Source organism: Pungitius pungitius, chromosome 3 (assembly GCF_949316345.1).
Source record: "Pungitius pungitius chromosome 3, fPunPun2.1, whole genome shotgun sequence".
NCBI classification, from domain to species: Eukaryota; Metazoa; Chordata; class Actinopteri; order Perciformes; family Gasterosteidae; genus Pungitius; species Pungitius pungitius.
The window spans coordinates 2,100,400-2,122,896 of NC_084902.1; the positions used below are offsets into that span (position 1 = coordinate 2,100,400).

The 22,497-nt window shown below is 52.8% G+C and overlaps 1 protein-coding gene across 1 annotated transcript; it reads right to left on the reverse strand.

The window, feature by feature from the left end:
• Positions 1–644: 644 nt before the first annotated feature.
• LOC119210143 (eukaryotic translation initiation factor 4 gamma 1-like) lies at positions 645–22,359 on the reverse strand. Its single transcript, XM_037459847.2, is given in 35 exon segments — positions 645–1,933; positions 1,935–2,019; positions 2,101–2,241; positions 2,326–2,407; positions 2,737–2,913; positions 3,076–3,174; positions 3,329–3,410; positions 3,510–3,635; positions 4,053–4,225; positions 4,331–4,458; positions 4,559–4,764; positions 4,854–4,968; positions 5,062–5,176; positions 5,278–5,395; positions 5,397–5,554; positions 5,638–5,742; positions 5,841–6,074; positions 6,196–6,342; positions 8,380–8,793; positions 8,893–9,057; positions 9,160–9,293; positions 9,709–9,886; positions 10,010–10,098; positions 10,192–11,523; positions 11,736–11,826; positions 12,076–12,168; positions 15,087–15,391; positions 16,761–16,863; positions 17,047–17,241; positions 17,491–17,511; positions 17,983–18,015; positions 18,212–18,298; positions 18,566–18,687; positions 18,829–18,882; positions 22,228–22,359. Coding segments are annotated over 33 exon segments (5,706 nt in total). The 5' UTR covers positions 18,641–18,687; positions 18,829–18,882; positions 22,228–22,359; the 3' UTR covers positions 645–1,833.
• Positions 22,360–22,497: the final 138 nt, after the last annotated feature.

Sequence of the window (22,497 nt, forward strand, 5' to 3'; positions counted from 1 at the left end):
CGCATTAAATGTCAGATTAACAGCAGCGGTTTGCTCACGACATCCTCAACACCAACACGTTCACCTCCACAAGCAGCTCACGCAGACGCCCACTAGTGCGACAGGAAGCCAGTGATGGAGGAGACCAATAGACTGAAGGCTTAGAAAAGGTTTAATTCACGAGGAAACTGAGCAGACATTGAGAGCAGAGCCTGCTGTCTTCTACGTGTGGACCACAAAGGGCTCCTTTGCCAGAAATACCAGAGAATCTAGTGGTGGAACACCTGTACAAACCTGTTTTAAAGCAGGTCCCTCAGCAGGTGAAGACCACGAGGTGTGTGCACCGAGCAGGTTGAATGGAATCTAGAATCATGTGATGAACACCTGAAGAGCATCAGGAGACGTCTCCACGCGTGGGACAACAAAGGGCCTTTTGTTGTGCAACGACACAAAAATATCCTCGAATATGGCCCTGAAGAACAGAAACAACCCTGCGATTACCATGAGTACCAGTAAGAGTACCACGAGTACCAGTACCAGTCCGATAGCTCAGCAGGGATCCGCTGACTCTTAACAAAATGACAAGAACGGGAGTTTTTTTTTTTCTTTTCTTTTATTGGCAACGACCTTTATTATCTCTTCCAGTTGTGGATGTGAAAAGAGGCATTCATTTTTTTTTTTTTACTTTAATTAAATATCTTTTTTTTTTTAATAAAGTAAAGCAAAAAAGTATTTACAAATTTGCAATTGAACTGTGATCGATGACTTGGGTTTGGATAATTACAAGCACCTTCTGCCGGCTGAGGAGAGAAATATAAATACAGGGGAAAGGACATGAATGTGGCGTCATTCTGTGAAAAAGAAAAATAACATCTGTGTATTTACAGAACTCTCCCGAAATGCGATTCCACACCTGGAAGCAGAAAAGGCCGCAGGATTCGTCCCGTTTAACTTTTAAGTGGATTTTTTTTTTTTAACTTTTGTTTCAGCAATTTTTTTTTTTTTTAAATCTTAAAAAAAAAAAAAAAAAAAATCCAACTCCAGGCATTTTTGGGAGGCTGCCCCTCCCTCCCTCCCCCCCCTCCTCCTCCTCTTTTTTTCTCAGTCAGTTTGTTTTTTCCCCAAACGCAGCAAACAATGGACACACAGGAGACGGTGTATTGGGGTCGAGGGGAGGTTGGCGTTGTAGTCACCCCCCCCCCCCCCAGCAGCAAAATGGTCAAAGTCAATTGCTCCTCGGTGACGGCGTCCTCATAAAGTCTCTGCGTCCTCGACCGTCTGAAACGTCCATGAGACGCGTCTCCACACTCTTTCTAGGTTTGTTTTTTTGTTTCTATTAGAAAACGTTTACTCCAACATTCCAACGCGGGAAAAAAGTAAATCAAAAACCGAAAGGAGAAGCTACGCGGCGCCTCGTGTGGATCCGCACGGCCAAGTCATCAAAAATAGAAACGTGAACACAGGTTTCTTCTAGAATGTGTCAACAAGTGTCTTGAATAGTGTTGCCGCGGCGACGGGATGAACTTGAACACTGAAGGACTCGGCATCACCTGCCGTGGCTCGTAACTGTCACTCATCTACTCGCTCTACTTAATCCTGTGTTTGCATTTATTTCAAAAAAAGACATTCAGTTGCGCGAGAAAAAAAAAAAAAGAGAAACACCCCCCCCCCCCCCCCCCCCAAAAAAAACAGAACACGATCGGACGTTGGATCCAGAATACAATCACTCGCAGCTGAACATCTTTCTCCGTTTAGGCAGAAGTTTCTTGTTTTGTTTTTTTGCCGATTCAGGGTGTGAATCTGTCCACGGGTCTCGTCTCCAAACCCCTCCCCCCCCCCGACCAGCCCCCCCCTTTAGCTGTTGTCTTCCTCGTCCTCGTCCTCGGCCTCACGGAGCCACGTGAAGAAGGCGGTGACGGACTTCAGGGCGACGCCTTTCCCCTGCTGCTCGGCGGGTCTTTGCTCGTCTCCACTTGTAGAAGGCCTCCTCCTTGATCACGTCCTCGTCGTACAGCGTGTCGAAGAACATCCGCAGCAGATCTGTGGGGGGGGGGGGCGCAAAATGGTTAGCGACAGTTTCAACAAGTTGGGCTTTGAACATAGGTCAGGAGGCGAGCTCACTGGCAGGTTGCTCCAGCTGCACCATCAGCGCCTGCAGGGCGTAGAGGGCCTGCAGCTCCTTCTGCTCGTCCAGCAGGTACCTCTGCAGCACCTTGGCCCGCCGTTTCATCTGCTCGCTGTCCACCTTGTTGGGGTTCTCACCTGCGGGCAGGTAAAGAGTTGAGCGTTACGCGTTAAGCTTTCTTCTCCGCGGCTCATCCTGAGGGACATCCTCCTGCGACTCACAGACGACGGCCGCCTGGCAGACGCAGGTCATCAGGGCTCTGAGGAACGTGTTGGAGGAGGTCTGCTGCTCGTCCAGGTTGGCCTGCGGGACGACAAATTCACCGGTTGAGCATCCGAACTGTGAGCTCATCACACGTCAAGAGGTTCACTTCTTTTTCCTACCCGAGAACACAAGGAAAAAGCTGCTGCTGCGATTAATTCCCCAAAGAACGGAAATACGAAAAGGGAACGCAGAGGAAAAGTGTGACGCTCTAAACGAACTCCTTTCCTTTAGTCTGTAGGAGATAGGAAAGGAAGCATCGAGCCACCTTTCGTCACTGGAGATGCTTCTGGGTCATTTCTCTCAAGTCAGGAACTCTTCTCAGGAGAAGAAAACAACACAAGACTACCCAGAATTCTTTAGCTACTGACCTCGATCCAGTCAAAGATCCTCTGGTTGTCGGCCTGGTCCTGGATCAGTCTCTCCAGGTGCCTGCTCAGCTGCGCCGGGCTCAGCTCCTTCTTCTTCTTCTTGCTCTCCTCCTCTTCCTCCTGCTGCTGCTGCTGCTCCTCCTCCTTGGACTCGGAGCACAGCGTGAACTCCATGTTCTGGATAACGCCGTGGAGATAATACGATGCATAAACATCTACCGACTTGCACCGGGTCGAACAAAGGTCACGCTCAACATCTACACAGTCATCGTCTTCTGGCTCACTGACGGAGGTCATCAGAACCAGCTGCATGTGGCAGAACACTCCCTCGGATCTCACCTGTTCCGTCACAAACTTGTTGACGTCCACGTCCTCGGGGAGGAAGTCTTTCCACTGGAGGCCGGCCTCCCTCCACATTGTGCCCGCCTTTTTATGGCTCTGAAGGAGGGAGAAACCGGTTGGTTGTTTTGGGACACAGAAGCTTTACATCTGCTCAGCGGGGGGGGGGGGGGGGGGGGGGGGGCGTGAAATACTAGCAACTGGAAAAGGAATCAGTGACAGACACATGGATCAAGTAGAATCATGTTCTCACCATTCCTTTGCAGAGCAAAGTGAGGATTTGGACCAACAGAACTCCAGCTTGACCCTGAGGGACCAAAGGCTTTGAAATCTCCCTGGAGGCAAAGACAAGAAGGTCGACCACATCAGGTCAGACACCCAGCAGCCAACAGGTAACCTCCACCTGCTGATTGAGTTTGCAGGCCGGGACTGACCTGAAGAGCTCCCCCATGGGGATGCCTCCCTCGTGCAGCATGGGAGTGATCTGTTCTGCCAGGTACAGCCAGATGTGCGGGATGTCTATGGCCATGTCTTCAGCCACCTGCAGGATCTCCTGAAGCCTGAGCACATTTAAAGGACGGAAGACCAGAAAGCAGATTAAAACGAGCAGCGCGGCGCCACGTCGGCACAAACATTCTTTCAGGCAACGCATTGAAGAATTTCCCCATTTTAGCTCGACGGCAGAAAGTAAATAAAACATTTCCCCACTGAGCCTCATTTGAGGTCCTACAAAGCTTCTCTGCTGACGACAGCCTGGTTCCACATCGATAACGTGGCTGCATGGACGGGATCAAACTCCAATTAATGCACAGGATTCATTCGGACCAAAGAGGAAGAACGGCAGGGCGACCTGTCAATCACTGTGTAGCCCCCGCCCTTAAGCCCGCCCATCTGCTTTAGGACCTCTCCGACTTCCACATAGACCCATAGAGCAGCTTAAGACGCTTCCAGAACGTGTCCAAAGGGTCCAAACCGACCCGCGGTAGTACTGCTCGGTCGGGAGGACTCGGGCCTTGATGAGCTGCTGCAGCAGCAGCCCCATGTGCTCCCTGGCGATGGTGCTGCGCTCCAGCGTCGACTCCAGCCCGTTTCGCACAAAGACGAAGAGCAGCTGGTTGCTGTTCATCTCCTGCACGCACTGCAGAGCCTCCTGCATGGGGGGGGGGGGGGGGGGGGGGGGACAGGTTGTGTGAAGGATGGAATCTGTTATACACACTCATTGAGGTCCTTTCTTGTCGAGTTGGTCGACGCGTACCTTCATGTCGTTGATGTGGAGGTACTCCTCGATGATGGCCGTGGACTTCTTGCTCAGCTCCTCCTCAGTCAGGGCGGGCTTGGCGGGGGCCAGCGGAGGTGGGGGGGTGGCAGCTCTCTCCTGCTTCACTGTTCACCCACAGAACAACAACAACAACAACAACATACAAATTAGGGGTAAATCCTTTTCCCGTTGGAAGGACCTTTATCCGCCGCCCCGTGAAGGTACCGCTCTCTTTGCTCCTGGCTCGGTCTCTGCTGCCGCGGTCGTCCGTCATGCTGGCGACCCGACGGACCGGGTCGGCCGACCCGCGCTGCTCGCGCTCCCGGCTGCGCTCCTCGTTCTCCCGGCTGAAGCTGCGCTTGGTGACCTGCAGCCGGTTGCGGTCGTCCCGCCTGTCGAAGCGGTCGCCGCGCTCTCGGCTGGAGCTGTTCCTGCAGTGGGGGGGGGGCTCATTACGTTTGGACTCATTTTAAGGGTTTTTCTGGGAGGCAGTGATCACGTCACCCCCCCCGCTGCTCACCTCTGAGGAACTCGCCTGTCGGCGTCCTGGGCGGAGCCCGACGGGGGCGCCGACTGCTGCAGGGCGGAGAAGCGGTTCACGGTGCTGGTGGCGGGACGGCCTCCCGCCTCGGGGCCTGGGGGACGGAAAAAAAAGCACGAGGTGAGTTTCTGGAAGCCGCCGGCTGCCCCGACTCGGCCGCCCTCGGGCGGGACGGCGTCCGACCTACCGGCTTCTGCGGGTTTGGCGCTGCTGCTGCCGCCGCTGCTGCCCTTCCCCCAGCTGCCCCACGTGCCTTTACCGCCCGGAGCGAGCAGCTGGTTGTTGAAGTCCAGAACAGGAGTCTAGAAATACAAGAGAAGCAGAGGCTCACACACACACAGACACACACAGACGGGACATTAACGATGACGGACGTCTCCGATACGAAGACCTTCTCTCAGACCTTTGTGATCTTGCTGAGGCGAGAGGCGTCGATGGGTCGGTTCTTGGAGATGGGCACCGTATTCCAGCCCTCGTCCTGGGGAGGATTGTTGCGGCCGGGGTTGTGAGACCCCCCCCCGCGCCCCCCCTCCGCCCATCCTGCCGCCGCCCGGCTCCTTCTTGTAGATGAGGGCTTGCTGCACCTTCATCTGCTCCCGGTGCTCCTCCAGCTCGGCGTCCTTGTGGATCTGGTCGATGGTCTTGGGGCCCTGGTCCCCTCGTCGGGACACCCAGGAGTTCTGGTGAGGGAGGCGTTGTGAGTACAGGGCAGAGGGTGGTGGGGGGGGGTACAGGGGGGAGGGGCTGTGTGCGCGTTTGTTACCTTTCGAAGGTCGAGCACATCCTGCAGCATGAAGCGGATCCTGGAGGAGGTCTTCTTCTCCTTTATGATCCTCTCCATCTGATGGAAGTACTGGTCCATGCGGGGCTGAGGATGACAACAGCTTGGTGAGTCCACCTGCTGCTACACACTGACCGTGTGTGTGTGTATGTATGTGTGTGTGTGTGTGTGTGTGTGTCTCTTACCTTGGCCTTCTCAAAGTCGAGGTCCTTGCCGATGGTGGACAGCAGCCTACAGAGGCACTCCAGGGACTCTGCGTCGTGGTTCTTGAGCAGCTTCACGATGCAGTCGTGCATGATGACCTCGGTGAGCATCTTGAGCTTGAAGAGCTCTCCGATGAACTTGATGTTGCCCAGCGAGCGCCTCCTGGCCTGGTCTTTGGCGCTTTGCAGCTCGTCGGTGAGCTTCTGCTTCTCCGGCTGCCAGAGGGAAAGAAAGTCGGGTTGGTGTCCTGCTGAGTCTCACCTCTAAATCCGCCCCCCCCCCCCCAACACACACACACACACACACACACACACCACTCCGTTGGCGCTACTTTACCACTGAGGCGGCTTCCAGCTCTTTCTGCATCCTCTCGAAGATCTCGTCGTCGTCTTTGTCCTTCTCAAACTCCTTCTGGCATCGATTCAGCAGAAGCTTGCGGAAATTCACAGTGGCTCCGGGTTTGTCTGTTGTTTCCACTTTAAGCTGAAAGACAAAAAGGTCACTAAAAAAGGAGAAGACTGCGTGTAGCGAGACGTCACTGCTCACATCACCCGTTTCAACTCAAAGCCATAGTTTGGATGTCTTCAAGTGAGTTAGACTCATTAACTCAGCAGTGAATTAAGGTAATTACAGCATGCACTATTTTTAGACATGTGTTATTTCCATTTATGCTCATGCACTGAAGTTTTAGTTTGTAGTAGGGCTGTCAAATGATTAAAAATTTTAATCAAATTAATCAGAATTTTCAGTGGATTAATCATGATTAATCACACCTGAATCCTAACCATTTTTTCTTTCTGAAATGCATACTAAAGATAAATAACAGGACACAGATACATAATTATCATTATTATCATCATTATTATTTTTTACATAAATACATGTTATTGATATTTGATTTTTTAATTCATTCCAGAAAATAATCAAAGCAATGTTATTTGATAAGTCACAGACTGATTTCCCTGCATGGCTCTAGAAGGGTCTCGAGCCTCTGCAGTTTATCCCACTCTGCTGTGAGTTTGTGCTCCTGATGGTTCAGGGCTGCGATGACCAGACATGACCAGACATGTCAACCCTCCCGATGTTTCAAAGCCCCTCCCGAAAATCTCCCGGACCGACCTTTCTCCCGATTTCCACCCGAACAACAATATTGCTGCACCACCCGTCACTGGGCGCGCCGTTTCAGACCGAACAATAATAAAAGTTACACCTTGAAGTTGAGCGCGGCGATTAGAACGACTGGCGCTGCAAAGAAATCCGCTACCACCCCCATTTCAGTGTGAAATATTCCCATACCCGGGAGGATTTAGATCGCATTGGCTTCCCTTCCTCCGCATGTTTCAGAACAGTATTACGGGTCTCTCCGATGGTCTTTCCTCTATCTCAGCGCTGCTCTTAGCCAAGCTCTGCTGGGCGGAGCTTTTTTTCTCTGTTCTGCTGCGCGAGAACGGGGAGGGGGGGGTGGGGGGGGGTGCGGGTCTCTGCCGCAAACGACTTGCTGAACCTGACGTCCTGACATATGCCTGCAGGTGGCAGTAATGTGTTGTATAGGATGAAGTGCATTCCCTAGAGGAAGAGGCACTTTACTGACCTGAATAATTTGTCACACTGCGCATGCGTGAAATGCGTCAAAAAAATTGACGTAATTAACAACAAACAGCTGATTAACGCCGTTAACGCGCTATTTTTGACAGCCCTAGTTTGTAGAATCTGGATCACGCTGACACAAACAAAGTCACACAATGACACAGCAAACGGAGCGATTGATGCAGAACCTTCGTGCCCGCGAGGTCAAAGCCGGGGTTTTGTCAATGGAGACTGGTGGCAAATATTTATATAGCAAATATATTCTCACACATTATTGTTTTACGTCTAAAAACTCCAGAGCAGTACATTGTTTGTGCGCTTGTTCTTCCAAATCTAGATCTACTGGAGTGAAACGCTGACAACCTCAAAAACAACAACACCTCAAAAAACAGCCACAAGCCCACAAACTATCCAGAGATGTTTCTGAGCTTTCACGTTGCGTTTAAAGGCTTCAGTCTGCAGAACAGACAAAAAGCTCCTTAGTGCACGACAACAGAGGCTCTGTAGTCTGAAGCAACAAGCGAACTTTACTCCTCCTTTCAACATCGTGACAGAAGCAGCACAGAGCCGGCTCCTGCCTTTCACAATAAAAGCCCCAAACATTTCTAATGCATGAATGTTTACGAAGTCAGAGAACTTCACTAAAAGGGAAACCAATCAAACCCTTTTACTCAAAGACTTCACCCTTTTGGTTAAGAAAAGCTTTGATTTTAGGGTCATTTATTAGTCAACATGAGTGTGAAAGGGCTTTTTGTTGTCTCGGACTACTAATGGTGTCTTGGGGAACTTTTTCCCAGCAGGATGAATACAAATAAAATAATAATAAAAAAACTTTAAAACGGCGCCGTGCGGGCGCATGCACAGATGGAATGAAGGTAGCTCATCAAGATCAAACACAGAAACCCCAAACGGACGCTTCGCCGCCCCACTCACCCCCATGAGGCAGCGGCACATGTTGGCGTAGGCCACCGAGAAGTCGGGCTCGGAGATGGCCTTCTCGAAGGTTAGGTCGATGACTCCTTTCAACCTCTCCTCGGTGTCGATGGTCAGCTCCGACACCTGCTTCATCAGCTGCTGAAACTTCTGCGGCGTCAGCTTGTTGAGGATGCTGCGGACCCGCTTGAAGAGCTCCTGCGTCTTGATGTCCTCCGACTCGCTCTCCTCAGGCTCCTCGGCCGCCGCGCGGGGGCGGGCGGGCTTCTTGGCCGTGGGCTTCCAGGCCTTCTCCGCCTTGTTCAGCTGCACGTCGTCGCCCAGCGACATGGTGGTGAGGATCTTCCTCGGCTCCTTGCGCTGCATCTGCTGAGAGCGACGCGGGCCGCCGGCCCCCATCCCCAAACCGGGGGGCTGCAGACAAAGGGAGGAGGAGGAGGAGGTGGGGGAGGAGGTGAGCTTTTGATGCGCAGAGCTCTCTGATCTCTCTCACATACACACAGTTCGACTTACTGGTCCTCTGCTTCCTCCTCCACCACCGCCGCCTCCACCTCCTCCTCCTCCACCTCCTCCGATCCCAGGCCTGCCGAGGTTGGCGAAGGAGGGCGTGAAGTCGGGGCCACAGTTCATTCCCGTCAGGCGACTGGGGTCCAGTTGACGCAGCGGGTTCTTATTAACCTGAAAAGACAACCAGTTCATGTTTTTTTTTGTCCAAATTTAGGACCAAATTTAAAATGAAACTACAATCTAATGAAATGTCTTGATTGCGAGATGCGGCACCTTGTCCAGGACGACGTCGCTGATGGCCGGGAGGCCCTCGGGTTTGCTCATGCTGGCCGAGCTGAACTGGAAGCCCAGAAGGAACTCTCGGTCGTAGTGCTTCTTCTGCTCCGGGTCGATTGGCTTCCATTGTTCTGCAAGAAAGAAACCAGGAACAGCAGCAGTTAGAGAGAGAAAGGGGTGCCCAAGACACAGCAGAGCTCTACTAAAGAGGGCAAAAGGATGATTGGTTGTTAGAACTATCGTCGGGTCCACAAGGCGGCACAGGTTGGTAAATTAATTAACATTAATAAACGCAGGTACAGTTCAGTATGTGCCAACGGTTTTGTTGCAGATAAAATCCATTTTTGGGGAATAACCATGAAGCTTTATTCTCTTTTTTTTCTTTGCATTTACACCAAAGGCACAATGAATCATTGCATCATTGTGCCTTTGGTTCAATAGCCTTCGCTGCTACATCACTGTTGTTTACCAGTGATCACAGAAGCACAATCAGGTGAAAGCCACTCCCTCCTCTTCCAACAAAGCAGATAAGGTCAAGGGACACACCCTCTTTGTACTGGTACTTCTTGTCGGCGTCCGGCTGAATGTTCTCAGCATCCGCCTTGCCCTCCTTGTCCTCCTTGTCCTCCCAGGTCATGTCGGCCTCCTCAGGGGCGGGAGGCCGGGTCTCTGTGGCCGGGGGGGCGGGGGCTGGCTCGGGCGCCGCTGGAGCCACCACTTGCTCCTGGTTCAAAGATGGAGGGGTTGGAAGTCAGAAACCAGATATGTAAAATAAAATTATCCCCAGAAGAGTTCTGATTGGACTACGGCGTCTGGGGGTTGATCTGAATGAATAAACTCCACCCACCTCTTTAAAGGCATCCAGGAGGTCTCCCACCGCCTCCTTTTTGTTCAGATCCTTCATCTTCCTCTTTTTCTTTGGCACAGACACGGCGGCTGAAGGAAGGAAGCAAAACACAAACGTTCGGCCAAAGAAGCTTTTGCATCACCGGCGGCGGAGAACAGTGAGCATGCGGCGAACATGCTGACCTTGCATAGTAGCTTCGACCAGGGCAGGCGGGACCACCTGTGGGGGAGGGGTGTCCTCTCTCTCCTCTGCTGTGGGAGAGGGGGCGCTGGACGCTCTCTCCGGGGCGCAGCCGGCTGCAGAAACCGCCTCGGCTGGAACCTCCTCCACGAGAACCGCCTCCACGGGAACCGCCTCCACGGGAACCGCCTCCACGGGAACCGCCTCGGCTGAAATGGTCTCCACGGGAACCAGCTTTGCTGAAACCTCCTCCACGAGAACTGTCTTGGCTGGAACCTCCTCCGCTGAAACCGCCTCCACGGGATCCGCCTCCACGGGAACCGCCTCCACGGGAACCGCCTCCACGGAAACCGCCTCCACGGGAACCGCCTCCACGGGAACCGCCTCCACGGGAACCGCCTCGGCTGAAACTGTTTCCACGGGAACCGCCTCCACTTGAACCGCCTTGGCTGAAACCGTTTCCACGGGAACCGCCTCCACGGGAACCGCCTTGGCTGAAACCGTTTCCACTGGAACCGTCTCCACGGGAACGGGAGACTGCTTCTCTTTCGTGGCCGGCCCCAGGGAAGAGGGCACTGGGGTTTCTTCTTTGATGTCCGGGGCGACCTCGGCTTGGACTTCAGGCCGGGGGGGCTGTGCCGGGGCAACCGGATGGGCAGGAACCTCCTGGACAACGGCGGGTTGAGGCCGATCGGCGGGCGCAGCCTCGACGGCGTCCGCAGGCTCCTCGCCGACGTCCGGCTCGGCGATGGGGCTGTCGTCGCGCTCCGTCAGGGCGGCGGCGGGCACCTCGGGGTCGCGGGGGGCCGGCAGCGGCAGTCCGTTGGGGAGGCGGAGCTCCTCCGGCTGTGCGATTGGAGACTCCGGGGGGGGCTCGAGGTGACTGGACGGCGGCGACGCCGCCAACGGCGTTACGCGCTCCGCCTCGGCGACGCCGTTAGCGGCGGCGGAGGGGGGCGCGACGTGAGGGGCAGCGGCCTTCTCTTCCTTTTTAACCTCCTTCACATCTGTGGTTTTCTTGTCTGCTCTGCTTTGTGCGGCGGGGGTGCGGACGGGGTCGGGGAGGGGCGCGGGGTAAGCGGGCACCTCGGGCGCCGACTGTGGGGCCGGGGGGGCCTCCCTGGGAGTCCGGGGAGCGTCCATCACATCCGGAACGGGAGCCCGAGCGGGAGCAGGAGCGGTGTGCAGGGGGACCTCCTGCGGTTCTGATAGCAAAGGGGGGGCAGGGCGCTTAGTGTTTGTGTCAGGGGGGGGGGCCTCCGTGGGGATGGGGTCTCCCTTAACCAGTTCAGGGGTCTTTGACGAAGGAGGGGGCGTAGGTTTCCCTCTTTCATCTGCACGATCAGAAAAATATGCCGTTAGATGTCTGAAGGTAAATAATAAAATAAAATAAAAATAAGTATATGAAATTGAATGAAATACAGTCCACAGGTGTCTTTTTTGTTGTTGATATCAGCATCTTCAATCATCCAAACCTGAATATTATCAGCGTATTAACTGTCAAAAGGCGCACGTGTGTCTGTGTGACTGCACATGTGGCACTCACCTGGTCTGACCAGCGCCGGCGAGGCAGCAGCTGGGACGCTCTCACCGTTGGACTGAACCACCGCTGCACTTTCTGATCCCGATATGGCCGACTGTCACACACACACACACACACACACACACACACACACACACACAAAGTCACGTAACTCGTCTTTCCAGTGAAGGAAAGCTTCGCGGCTTTATGGCCCAAAAATGAGGGAGCCGGCGGCGCAAAACCTGGGGTGCGTTTGATATCTACAGCTTGTAGTGAAGCGCGTGCGAAAGTCTTTTTCATTTCCACAATTTGAATCAAACACGCGTCAAACGTCTAAAAACAACCTCAAATGGCGGCGGCTCACCTGTGGTGGGGTGGGGGTGGAGCCGCTGCGGCCCCCGGACATAATCTCCTCTGTGATGTCTCGACCTCCTTGGTTCGGGTCCCTTATTCTGATCTATGGAGGAGAGAACGCAAACTGTTACAGAAGAAAAAGGGATCCGTACGTGATAATGGGAGAGAGGGAAAAAAAAAAAAAAAAAAGGTGGGTTGGAAGCAGTGGCACGTAGCAGGAGAGCCGACCCGGCTCGTGACGTAACGGCCAGCGACTCCCGCTGGCTTCCATGAAAAGCTGCACGCCGGACACCAGAAAGCAACCGACGAGGCGCACGACACCAAGAAGAACAAAAAAACCCAAAAAAAGGGCAGAAAGACCAAAGTAACTGCGGCGCTGCTTGAGGTCACTGAAAAGAAGGCCCGTCTCTCAAAGCGCAGCCGGGGGAAAGAACCATCTGACCACTCACAAGGAGTGCCCATTCATTACAAACACATGCTTTGCTAACCAGCTCCAGCCCCCCCCCGCCCCACCCCCGAACATACTTACGGTCGGTAGTCAGCAGTCATGCGGCTGCTGCGAGTCACAGCGAAGCACAGAGTCCCGACAAGGATCGGAACGTAAAAACCGCCTCCGAGGCCTAACTTCGGACTTCTTTTTACAACAATATTTGCCCGTCGACACCGACCTTTTCACCCCCGCCCGTCCCCCCCCGCCTCCTCTGGTTCAGCCCCCGCCTCGGCGCCTCACAAACCCATGCGGGCCTCCCTCATCCTGACTTTAAAAAGAGGTTTTTGCACACGCGAGATTCGAGAGCTACAGGCCTGCAGAACAGGGCTGGGCCCGACTGTCAGTGAGCTAGCAAGCAACTTGAATAACTCTCTCTCTCTCTGCCGCTGATACGCTGAGCAGAGCGGGGAGGGGAGGGGGGAGGGAAAAAAAGAGGATAAAGCGACTGGCCTTGTAAAGCTGTGGTACTGGAATGTGCAAACCCTCCCACAGAGACCAACAGACAGTTAAAGGGGCCGGAGTGTGAAGGAGGGGCACGGTGGGGGGAAGGGAGAGAAAACAGTTAGCGTTATCAAATGAGCTGCAGTTATTAGGAGAAACTCCCCATTCCCCCCCCCATTCTGCTTCGTCATCATGCACACACACAAGTCACTTTTTTTTTTTTCCAGGGCTCGCCCCCCTTTTCAGGGCAGAGGAAACCAGTCCAGGAGGAGGAAGAGTGGGGTGCCACAGCGGAAGGCTTGTTGGTTAGCCCTTCCGGCTCCAAAAAGGGTGGAGGGGGAGGGGGAGGGGGAGGGGGGGGGGACCAGTGGCCACGTGGAGCTGAGCTATGTGCTGACTTGCCCTTCACCACCACCCCCCCCACTGGTTTTTTTCTGACACGCAGGAAGGGGGAGAGCACAAGAAAAAGGAAAAAAAGGCAACTTTGTGCATGTGACCAGGAAGTAAAACAAGGTCCAGAAATACGAGTCAGAGCCGCACAAAGAGACACTGTCCTGGGACCGGGGGGGCCAAGCCCGTTCTGTCCCAAACCACGACCTACTTTCTCAAAAAGACATCGCCCACCCCCTCAAAAAGAAACCAAGAATGCAAAGCATGTGGACTTATGCACACAGGAGTCTTAAGGCTAAAGCACTCACTCAAGCAGACGTGCTGCAAAGCTTCCAACCCCCCCGCGCCCCCCCCCGTTTTACATGACAGAGACAATGGTTTGTGGGAGGGGGGGGGGGGGGGATCAATCCTTAACTGACTTACATGGTTTATAGACTAATGTATCAAAGCGGTTCAGAGTAAATCATGATTTTATCGACACGTCCGAGTTTTGGACGTTTGGTCAAATGAAGACAAACAAAAGTTTAAAAATAACGGACAAAGCTGAACCGCATTGAGAGGTCAGAGGTCAGAGTGAGCCAGAATATGCTGCAAGATAAACCGCTCGATACTCCGGTCAAACAGAGCCGCGAGGTAAACGCCTTCATTTGGCTCGGGTTTGTGCTCCTCGGGTGATTAGAGTGGAAAACAGAAAAGGTCTAGTTGTGCAACAATTTGAAAAAAAACTAAGAATATTTTGTGGAATCTGCAGGAAAAGACTTATTTTACGCAAGAATGGTCACAGAAGAGTTAAATGTAAGAAGGAAGATGGCTACGTGAGCGGCACCGTCTGGGGCTGCAGTTCACAGCGAGCTACCACATACCAGCCAAAGCCAACCTGAGAGCAGAGGAAACATTCTGTGGTTGGGGGGGGGGGGGGGGGGGGGGGCATGTGGGGGCATGTGGCACAGCGCCGAGCTACGGTCAAGTTCACTCCGTCTGTTCCCATCAGCAAACACGACTCTACCGCCGACGGGCCGCGTTGTTAAGAGCTCTGGGTCGCTATTTGTTCATATTACTGTATGGGGGGGTGGTGGTGGTGGGGGGGGGGGTTATATAAGGTTACAGCGATTTCAACGTCCAGGTAAAGCATTCGAATATGAGCAAAGTGTCAAATATAACAAACAAATAGTCTGGTTCACATTCATAACATCACACAATGAAATTAAGATTAAAACAGCACTTGTTGAGCGTTACTTTTGTCATATGGTGGACTCATCTCCTTTCCATGAGAAAATAGAAAATAGAGTAAGAATAATGTCCCCCCCCCCTTTTCAGTTTCGTCATTCATCCCAACTAGCTTTGTGCCAAGCCCCGCCCCCCCGATGGCTCTGCTCTGCTGTGATTGGCCAGCTTCACCGCGCTGACGTGGTCATGTTGCTAAACCTGTGATCTCAAAAATGAGAATGAACAGAGAGCCCCCCCCCAACCCCCCCCCCCCCCCAGACTGAATGCATTTGGTCGGACACACAATGTGATCTAATCACAGCGGCCTGTTTGTGCGTGTAAACAGGACAACACGTTGGAACGTTGCGTCTGGGACTCAAACTAAACTCTGAGACGCCCCATTTTCGAGGCTCACTCCGGGTTCACAGGTTCTTCATTGGGACCAGAGAGCCCTTCTCAGCCATGACAAAGGGGGGGGGGGGGGCATGTTGTACCTGTTTACGTTCCCGCTTGGTGGCGATGTGTTGGGGGGGCTGAGGCAGCGGCTGTTGTTGTTGTTGCTGCTGCTGCTGCTGCTGCTGCTGTTGTTGTTGTTGTTGCTGCTGTTGTTGCTGCTGTTGCTGGAGGTGTTGCTGCTGCTGTTGGTGTTGGTGTTGCTGCTGCTGTTGCTGTTGTTGGTGCTGCTGCTGTTGTTGTTGTTGTTGTTGGTGGTGCTGCTGCTGAGGGGCCGGGCTCATTATGACGGGGGCCGCCTGCAGTGAGGGGTTGTACTGAGGCTGGGCGGGGTAGTAGGCCCCTGCTGTGGATCGGAAACAGAGGAGAATGTGAACCCAAACACACACATCGGTCCCAGAGGAGGAGGCATTATGTTTTAGTAAAGTACCCCAGAACCCAAAACACACTTAATACATTTTGTAATGTCTGACCACACATGTAATCGGACACTTTTAAAAAAAAAATGCCTCCTTAAAAAGGGAAACTTGCATATTTACATTGTGGGTCGAATGTGCAAACAAAAAGAAACATGTTGAACTTGACACCGCGTTGTTCAGTCCAACACGACTAACTGCGAGTCATCATTACAGGCAACATGAATGAAAGGCAAAGATATACAGAAGACCAGCGAGGGGTTTGTGGACAGTTGGTTTAGACTCATCGTGCCATCGCTGCGGTTCAATACCCAGAGACCAACTGCAGCGTTTCTACCGACGCCACTGATCCTGTGATTAAACTCGATAAAAAAAAGCAGCCCAGCAAAAACGTTTCAACAACTTCAAAGAGTCTTCACGGTCAACCGTGTCTAAAACCCCCCCCACACACACACACACACAGACATGACGTTGCCTCGTGAGCGGCCTCAGCTTACAGCTCAGACCGGCCGGAGGTCATTTGTTTGTTAAAAAAGGAAACGAACAACAAAATAGTGAGGCCTCTCCTCCTCCTCCTCCTCCTCCTCGTAACTGATACAATGAGCCTGCATTGTTGACCAGGAGCAGCACAGCCTTAATATAGTCAGAGAAACACCAGACCGGGAGGGGGGGGGGGGTGGGGGTCCGACGGAGACTTTTCAAGGACTGCGTTGCAACGCCACAAATGAGAACGAGAGAGACCTACCCTCAGAGTCCTCCTGCTCTCGGGAGCTTTGACTCCCCATGTCGGACGTCTGCTGGACCAACAACTGTCCGACAGAAAGGAAAGAAAGCAGAGGGGGGAGGGTTTCTCTTTAAAGCCCCCTCCCTCACTTCTTCCTGTCCGCTCTACAGGTGCCCTCTCTGAACGACTTCTTTTAACACTCCGCCCTCCCTCCATGCTGCTCCTCCCCTTCTGACCCCCCCCCCCGCCTGTTTGTTCACCCTCCCAACCTCCTCCTCTTTACAGGGCAGGCTAAAGGCTAAGCTCCGTTGTGTCATTCAGAGCGGCTCAGGGGCGCCCCCCCCCCCCCCCCCCAAGCGTAACAAGCTACTAGAAGTGCAGGGGGGGGGGGGGGGGAAATGATGCACTGACACGCGGCAGCCTGCAGAGGGCGTCACAACACACACGATCACCAGCAAACCGCTGAAGGGCTGCTGGATTTACCAGAGAGGAAGGTGCGTTTGTGAGGGATGTGAAGCAGCAGAATCGCCGTGTCTGGGGGGGGGGGGGGGGGCGTGGGTCCCTCTCGGGCTTACCGTAAGTACTGTAATCAGCGGGGCTGGTGCCCGGGTAGAAGCCGGGTGTTCCCGCTGGCACTGGGTACTGCTGAGGCGTGGCCACGTAGGTCGCTGACCGGTACTGAGGAGACATAAGGGGAGACAATAGGGTCATCGCAAGTAACGATTAAATGTATATACGTCTATATAGATTTACTATCTATGCTCATGGGCGTGGAAAACACTTTTTTCCGCGTCCCAAAACGTGGCTTTGGACCAATTAAAAAGAGGCCCCGTAAAAAGTCACTAATTCGGCTAAATGTACCTGTCCCGGTATGAAGTAGGCGGGGCCCTGCGGCGAGCCCGGGAAGGGCAGCTGTTGCCCGGGGATCATCATCATCTGAGAGCCGGGGCCCGGCTGGTAGACGTGGGTGGGCGTCACAGGCCGAGGGCCGCTGTTGGGAGGGATGCCCCGGGGCCCGGTGCTGGGTGGCAGGCCGGCCCTGTTGGTGTAATAGGGCTGGAGGGGAGCAAACCAGAGAGAAGGGAAAGGGGGGAGGGGGGTGAATCCGTGGTTACTTTCCTACTGGACATGTCACCTGCCAGAAGACATGAAGCAGCTAATGGGGGCCCATTCAGAGCGTCCTCATTGACATTCACTGCTGCCGGGCCCGGGAAGCTAACCCAAAGCCAAATATGGGACACATGTACTGGGAAAGGGAAGGGGGGGGGGGGGGTCTAACTGGGAGAAAGAGGGAAATTTAGTTACCTGTAACGACCTGAAGCTTCCCTTTAGCAGCGCAAAACACAGGCCACACAGAGACATCAGATGGAAGCAGCAAGAGGGCGGAGGAGCGAGAGAGAGAGAGAGAGAGAGAGAGAGCAAGGGGGAGAGAGAGAGAGAGAGAGAGAGAGAGAGAGAGAGAGAGAGAATCAGTTAGAGCAAAGAACCCAGAAACCAGCCATCCTGAGCCGAGCCGTTGATTCACAATCAGCATGCAGAGAAAAGGTGGAGCAGCGACTCCACAACGAACACACTGAACTCATCACTAATATACGATAAACATGACATTCAAAATAAACATTTCCAGGTATAATTTTAATACTCAAACAGATGGTGAAATGTCAAATACCTCTTCTGAAGTCGTACAATATATTCTACATTCGACTTCAAAGCTTTGTGACAAACAAATATTTCCTCAAAGCCAACATGAATGTGATGTTTGTGGTGCGTTTTGAGAATGGGAGGTGCCGTTAGTACCTGTGGGTGCATAGCTCGTGGCCCTGGGGCATACTGCGGGGGGGGGGGGGGAGAAGAGGCAGACAGGACAGGGGTTAAAGACAAGAGCACGACACCCCGGCTTCACGTAGGTCTGCACGAGGCACTGATCCAGAATCTGTTCATCGTAGACGGTAAACAAGCCGCTAAAGACGGGGCGTTTTGGAGGCCGTTTGTGGCCGAGCGGCGTGGGTGGGGGGGCGTGGCCTACCTGTCTGGGCTGCGGTGCCGGGTTCATTTGTGGAGGCGGCGGGGTGGCAAACACAACAGAAGGGGGGTGCCCGGGGGGGAACGAAGGCTGCAAGAGACAGGAAGTGATGTCAAAAGGCAGTTAGAAAGCGGGACGAAAGGGGAACAGAGCGAGGCGTTCAATGCAATCTGGAAAGATCGCCTTTTTAAAAACAAAAATCAGTTGCATGGAGTGTAGCATTGGAGATACATGAATGTCTTGGAAAATGAGCCCTCGACTGCCAGGGGACTTTTATTGTGAAGGAGTTCAAGTTTCATCTGAAAAATGCGGGCTGCACCCGCAAAGAGCTCATTTCCGTCCGATGTCTCTCCTTACCTGGGGCAGGCCGGGGGAGGGGGCAGGGTGGGGGTTGGAGGGGGGTCCTGTCAGAGGCTGTGGTGCTTTATTCATTTCACGGAGTTCTGCATGGGGAGGCGGACGTGGACCTGTGTGCAGATCTGGCAAAGGGACAGAAACACAGCAAGGCTTCAATGGGTCTGAGTTACAAATGGAGGGCGGCTTTAATTTAGCCGCGTGGTGGCGTGCGGCGCCCGAAGGTCAGAGTGTATTTTTAGAGAGTCTGGAAAGGTCTTACTTACATTAATGAATCTTTTTAAGGTCCTAAGTGTGGTTACACAGAGGAATGCTTTTTCCTAAGAGACGGAGAGAAAGAGAAGCTCAAAGTCAGCTCATTCAAAAGTATTCAGACTAAGAAGATACCGTTTACCAAAATGATGAGTTCAAAGCAAGCGTTCATCAAACAACCGTCGAAAGGCCTTTTGTAATGATGAATGACCGATTGCATTACTGTGATGTTGCAGTTCTCTACTTCCACCCATGATTGTTCTGTTTTTAACAGCGGTGAAGGACTTCAGTGGAGACACCGAACGAGGAGCAAGTTGTGAACCATGCGATACACAGAACATCATTTACTATCTAGGACTACTGCAAAAAAGATACTGTTGAAAAGAAAGAAACATTTATCTGACTGATTAATTATCTGAGAAGCTTCTTTTACATTTAAAGTTGACTGATCTTCTAGTGGGCATAATACCAAGGGCCCGTTACGAGGTGGTCACTTGATGACAAACGTTCAGTTCTGTATTTATGATCTCCAGCGCCATTTTGGATACCACTTTACTGCTGCAAGGACACATTACTCAATGCCCATACTGCTTCTCTAAAAGTTTAATTGTACCAGTTTGAGATATATTGTGGGTTTATAAACTGTTCTACGTTTATAACAGTGACTTGTTTGGCGTTCAACCAATGTACAACCGAATCACAACACTACTGGTGATATTACAGATCTAATGAGACCAACTCGAGACCCCTCCTCCTCCCACGGAGACAAGGATCCTTTTACGATTCCTGTGTAATCATCCTCTTTCAGATCTACGCTCCTCGCAATAGTGACACATTTGGTATTTATAGCGGAGGCCGACGCTATCGGCCGCAGACACACACGCGGCCTGCCGTCGCTCTCTCAGACACACGCGCACGCACAAAAGGGCCTGAGTCATGATGAGTGAGGGAGTCTTTGAAAGGTGGAGGAAAATTGCACTGCAGGAATGGTTGTAATCACCCACGTAACCACGACAACGTAAACACAAAAAACAGACAAATAAAAGAAAGGGGCCCTACCAAGTGGGGCATTAAATCAAATCGAGGGGGGGGGGGGGTAGAAGAATAAACACCTGGTCAAGTACTCAAGATACTTCCCTCTGCAGCAGGTGACTCCAGGACATTATTTTTTTTGCCGTGATGACTCACACGTGTCCTCAAAAAAGGTGAAAACAAATACCAGCTGTCACTGTGGGTACAGGTAATTGGTTCAGGCTGGGGGAGGGCGGCTTTCGGGCATCCAGATGAAAACGCCAGGCAGCTCGTGTTCTCTGCATCGTACCAGATATAACGGTTGAAGAGAACACCCCCCACCCCCGCCCCCCCTCTGGCCCCAGTTTCTGCACAAACATAGCCTTCGAACCACAGGAGACTCGGTACCATTGTCTTCCCCGGGCCGACAGCTGGTTCCCCATGATCACATTAGCAACCATTCAGTACCAGCGACAAGCACTTATCTGGGAATGTGGATGTTTGGCTCCACTGAGCGACAAACGCCATCACGCCACACAGCCTGTCCGCCGCCCCCAGCCTTCTTCACGCTTACTACAAGTTCTGCCAAAACCCACACATGCCCGGGCTTCCAAAGCTCCACAAGCGGACGCTCGGTGGTGTCCTTATGTCATGCAAACTGACAGCCTGGCTGAGACGCCCCATGCAGGAGTCATTTAATGGCACAACTACTATTGGTCAATGTCTACTGACAATGCAAGATATTCATCTAAGAAGATGAATGGGCATCCAAGGTGACGTTCTTGGGCGTAGACAACCACTAAAAAACCCTCATCCATTTTGGACCCACCTGCTCAGCCATGGTCACATGTCTGCAGCCCTAAACATCAGCCTTCTGCAGAAAAGCATCATGAGTGGAACGGCTTAATGCCCCTGCCCCTCATAACCTACATCATCAAACAACGTGCTCATTCAACGCCCCCCCCCCCCCAAAAAAACACCAAGATGTCTGTCATATGACACTTCTGCTTTGCAAATGAAAAATTGATCTGCACCTTACATCAACCACGCAAGTCTTACATTTGACTTTGGATTCAACTAAACAAAATAAAATGGCACAGGGGCGTGTCTGCACGTCTACACGCAGACACACACACACACACAAAACTTGGCAAACACAATTAGCATCTGCAATAAACACGCACTTGCAAACGGTCACACCGAGCACATACAAAAAGGCGAAGACGTCGTGTTGTGCAGTTAGCACTTAGCCACGTTGCTAACTTCGACGGGCCTGGATCGGGACGTTCACCACGTGGTTCCCCCTCCCATTGGGCGCGATGCCGCCCGATGGAGAGGCTGGCTGGTGCAGAAGCACAGCGGCGGGTGGTGGTGGTGCAGAAGCACAGCGGCGGGTGGTGGTGGTGGTGCAGAAGCACAGCGGCGGGTGGTGTCAGCCGGGTCGTGACGGCGAGCGGCGCGACGTTACCGCAACGAGCCAAGAAATGAGCCGGGAAACCTGCGGGGGTTTCTGGTTTCATCTCGCAGCGCCAACACACCTCGTCACGCATTGGTTTTACGCGTTTATACACGTTTCAAACTGTTGATGCAGAGACTACAACCATATCAATATATAGTGCAATATCAAGTTAGTGTTCCGTATCTGGGTAACAGAGAGCCTCGCTGCTACACGCACCGGTACCCCGATCCCAGCCGGATCTTTCCACCACCTTTTTTTGATACTTTACCGCCTTAATACTAACTTTAATGGTCGGGACGTGGCCACGGCGTGGTTTAAGACATCGATTGACCGGCCTGCCTTTTATCCACAAGCACAACTGACAAACAAAGACAAATGAGAGAACACCAACTCCATCACTCTGCCGGCAGGGCAGGCACCAGAAAAACACAGCTTCGCCACAACTAGCATGATCTAACCTCCCGCTAGCTTTAGGCTACCGTGGGAGCTAACGTTAGCTTGCTAGCTAGCGGCACAATAAAACACGTTAAGCGACGAAAACAACAGCGTGACGCGACAGCGTGTTCGCCGCCCGCCAAACGGAGTCGTTCCCGGCACGGCGTGAATGTTACTCTAGACTTCAGACAGTGAACGTAGGACTTTTGCGGCGTCCGACGCTAGCGTGTTAGCTCACTAGCAGGACATGCTACAGCGAAGAAAGAACACCCACGTCGCGTTAGCACGGGATGCTAGCAGCAAGCTAGCCGGCTAATCCCCGAAAACACAGCAGGCACGGCGGAAAGCGGTGAAGAAAGTCCGCCCCAGCAGCGTGTTTTCTCCGGACCAGAGAGGCGAAACGTAGACGCCGCCGTCCTTCCGGAGTCTCTTCGAAACGGCGACTTGACGTAACATTATATATTTTAAGCAATTTAATACACAATTTGGCTTGGGACCGTGGCGTTACCTTTCTCTCCTTGAGTCCGCAGAGCCGGACGGGCGGAAAATCTTCCCGGAAGCCGGTAGGTAATTCCGGAAAAGTCCCATCACGTGAAACTTTCCGCGTAATCGTCTGCGCGGCCCCACGGAGCGTGTTTCCATCTCCGAGACTTTCAAAGATAGCGTTTACATTTATTTTTGTTGTTACAATCACGGCGTTGCAATTTATGTTGTCAAAATAAAAGCTTACGTTTCTTTTCCCATGTAGATACAAAATAAAGAATTGTGCTTCATGAAG